At 40.6% G+C, this 1742-nt stretch overlaps 1 protein-coding gene across 1 annotated transcript; it reads left to right on the top strand.

Moving 5' to 3' along the window:
* Positions 1 to 204: 204 nt before the first annotated feature.
* LOC116179615 lies at positions 205 to 1172 on the top strand. The gene is made up of 2 exons (XM_031499417.1): positions 205 to 589; positions 639 to 1172. Exons 1-2 carry the CDS (start codon positions 217 to 219, stop codon positions 1133 to 1135), a joined length of 870 nt encoding a protein of 289 aa, XP_031355277.1. The 5' UTR covers positions 205 to 216; the 3' UTR covers positions 1136 to 1172.
* Positions 1173 to 1742: the final 570 nt, after the last annotated feature.

Below are 1742 nucleotides of genomic sequence, written 5' to 3'. Positions count from 1 at the left end.
ACGTTTGGTTAGTGATAGACTTCCGTATCATCTGGATCACTAAAGCATGGCGCGTTCAATCTGGTAACTCTGATCGGTGAGTATCTCAAATAGGTCCTCCTGTCCATTAGGCGCACGCTCCACCAGCATCCTATTCTAAGTTTTCATCTTCAAGTTGCTTTATTTTTGACTTTAACTTTAATAAAACCATTCAACTGACGTATTCATTGTAAAAATATGACAGCTGCAGGAGATCCAAAATTTTTCTTTGGGGAAGGCGAATTCACACTGCCAAACGGTGACAAATACGTCGGCAGCTACGGTGCCCACAGAAATGGTACCGTTTGGAGAGAAGGGCATGGCACGTACACATCAGAAGACAATCAGGTGTACGAGGGTGAATGGGTGGACGACAAGCTTGTGGACGAAGGTACAGCCGCGATAAGTTTTCCAACGGGTGTCAAATTTCGTGGCGTCATCACCAAGGATAAGTACTCTGGACCGGGAATCTACTCATTCGACAACCTGATGGAAATCAGCTGCGCTTTTATGGATAATAAACCTACTGGGCGGATTACCTTATTTGATCTCGAGGGGAAAATGTGGACAGGTGAGGCGATTTAAGTTGGCAACCAAAATCATGAAATTCTTCTCGCTAGGAATTGCTCAGGAGGATCACGCCGTTCTCTTGCGCGAAAACGTGTTCTTCGTCAACATAAACGAAACCGAAGGAATGGGTAAGTTGAAAAGTAGCCACGAGGATAAAGAATTTGAACGGAGGAAAGCGCAAATGAGAGCGTCTGGCACGGCCTCTGAAAGAAAAAGTGATGTATTCGCGAAAAGCACAAAAACACGTTACGATATCGATTTCAAGGAATCGAAATGGTACCAGAGATACTTGCGATACCAGACAATGGTAGAAGCGATTGCATCAAAATCGAGACAGAACTTAGAGTTGACCGCAGAAGAAGCAAAGTGGCAGGCGAAGGCCCGACAAAGTAGACACGAAATAAAGCAAAAGTTTATCAATAAAAGGAAGGAGGAAGAACTAAAAACAATAACTCATGATAAGTGTTTGGAAACGTTATACAGAACACCAAACAGCCAGATATGTCCTGCTGTGCGTGTTTTTCGGCCATCTGTAGACACTGGCTAAGCTTGTGTAGCAAAATAAAACTCCGATCCCATTTTTAGCACACTTGTTCTCAATCAGTGGTGGATTGGACAGGCGGGCAATCTAATTTCTTTTGCAATGTGGTCTCGTCCTGTCTTGTTTTTCTTGGTCATCCTTTTCAATTTCTACTTGTCACACTTGTCTTTTCTTTCTCATTCTCCAAACCATCTTAACTGCTTGCTTTCAATTAATTCTTTTGAGTTCTTCCCTCACAGATTCATTTCGTACTGTATGGGATCTGTTGCTTCCCTTTACTCTTCGTAAAAGTATTTCATGTCGATGTATTGTAACTTGCTTTCTATTGTGTTATGTGTTATCATTTTTGTCCTAGTGTTTATTTCCTTCTTTGCTATGAAAGTAGGTTAATTGCTGAGGGTGAGGTGTCCTTACATTGCATTATACCCTCATTCTCTATCCATGTTTCCAGATATTGAAACGTTTCTACATGTTCTACACGTTCTTGGTTTAACTTTATGCATATTTTCTTGATTTATTCTTTTACTTGCATTACGTTATTTATTTTATTCCTATTCTTATTATTACTCTTATTTCCATCCGTTCCACTTTCAGATACTGATTTTATTTGATT

The sequence above is a fragment of the Photinus pyralis genome, unplaced genomic scaffold, assembly GCF_008802855.1.
Source record: "Photinus pyralis isolate 1611_PpyrPB1 unplaced genomic scaffold, Ppyr1.3 Ppyr1.4_LG8, whole genome shotgun sequence".
NCBI lineage: Eukaryota > Metazoa > Arthropoda > Insecta > Coleoptera > Lampyridae > Photinus > Photinus pyralis.
This window is presented reverse-complemented; position numbering and strand designations above follow the sequence as displayed.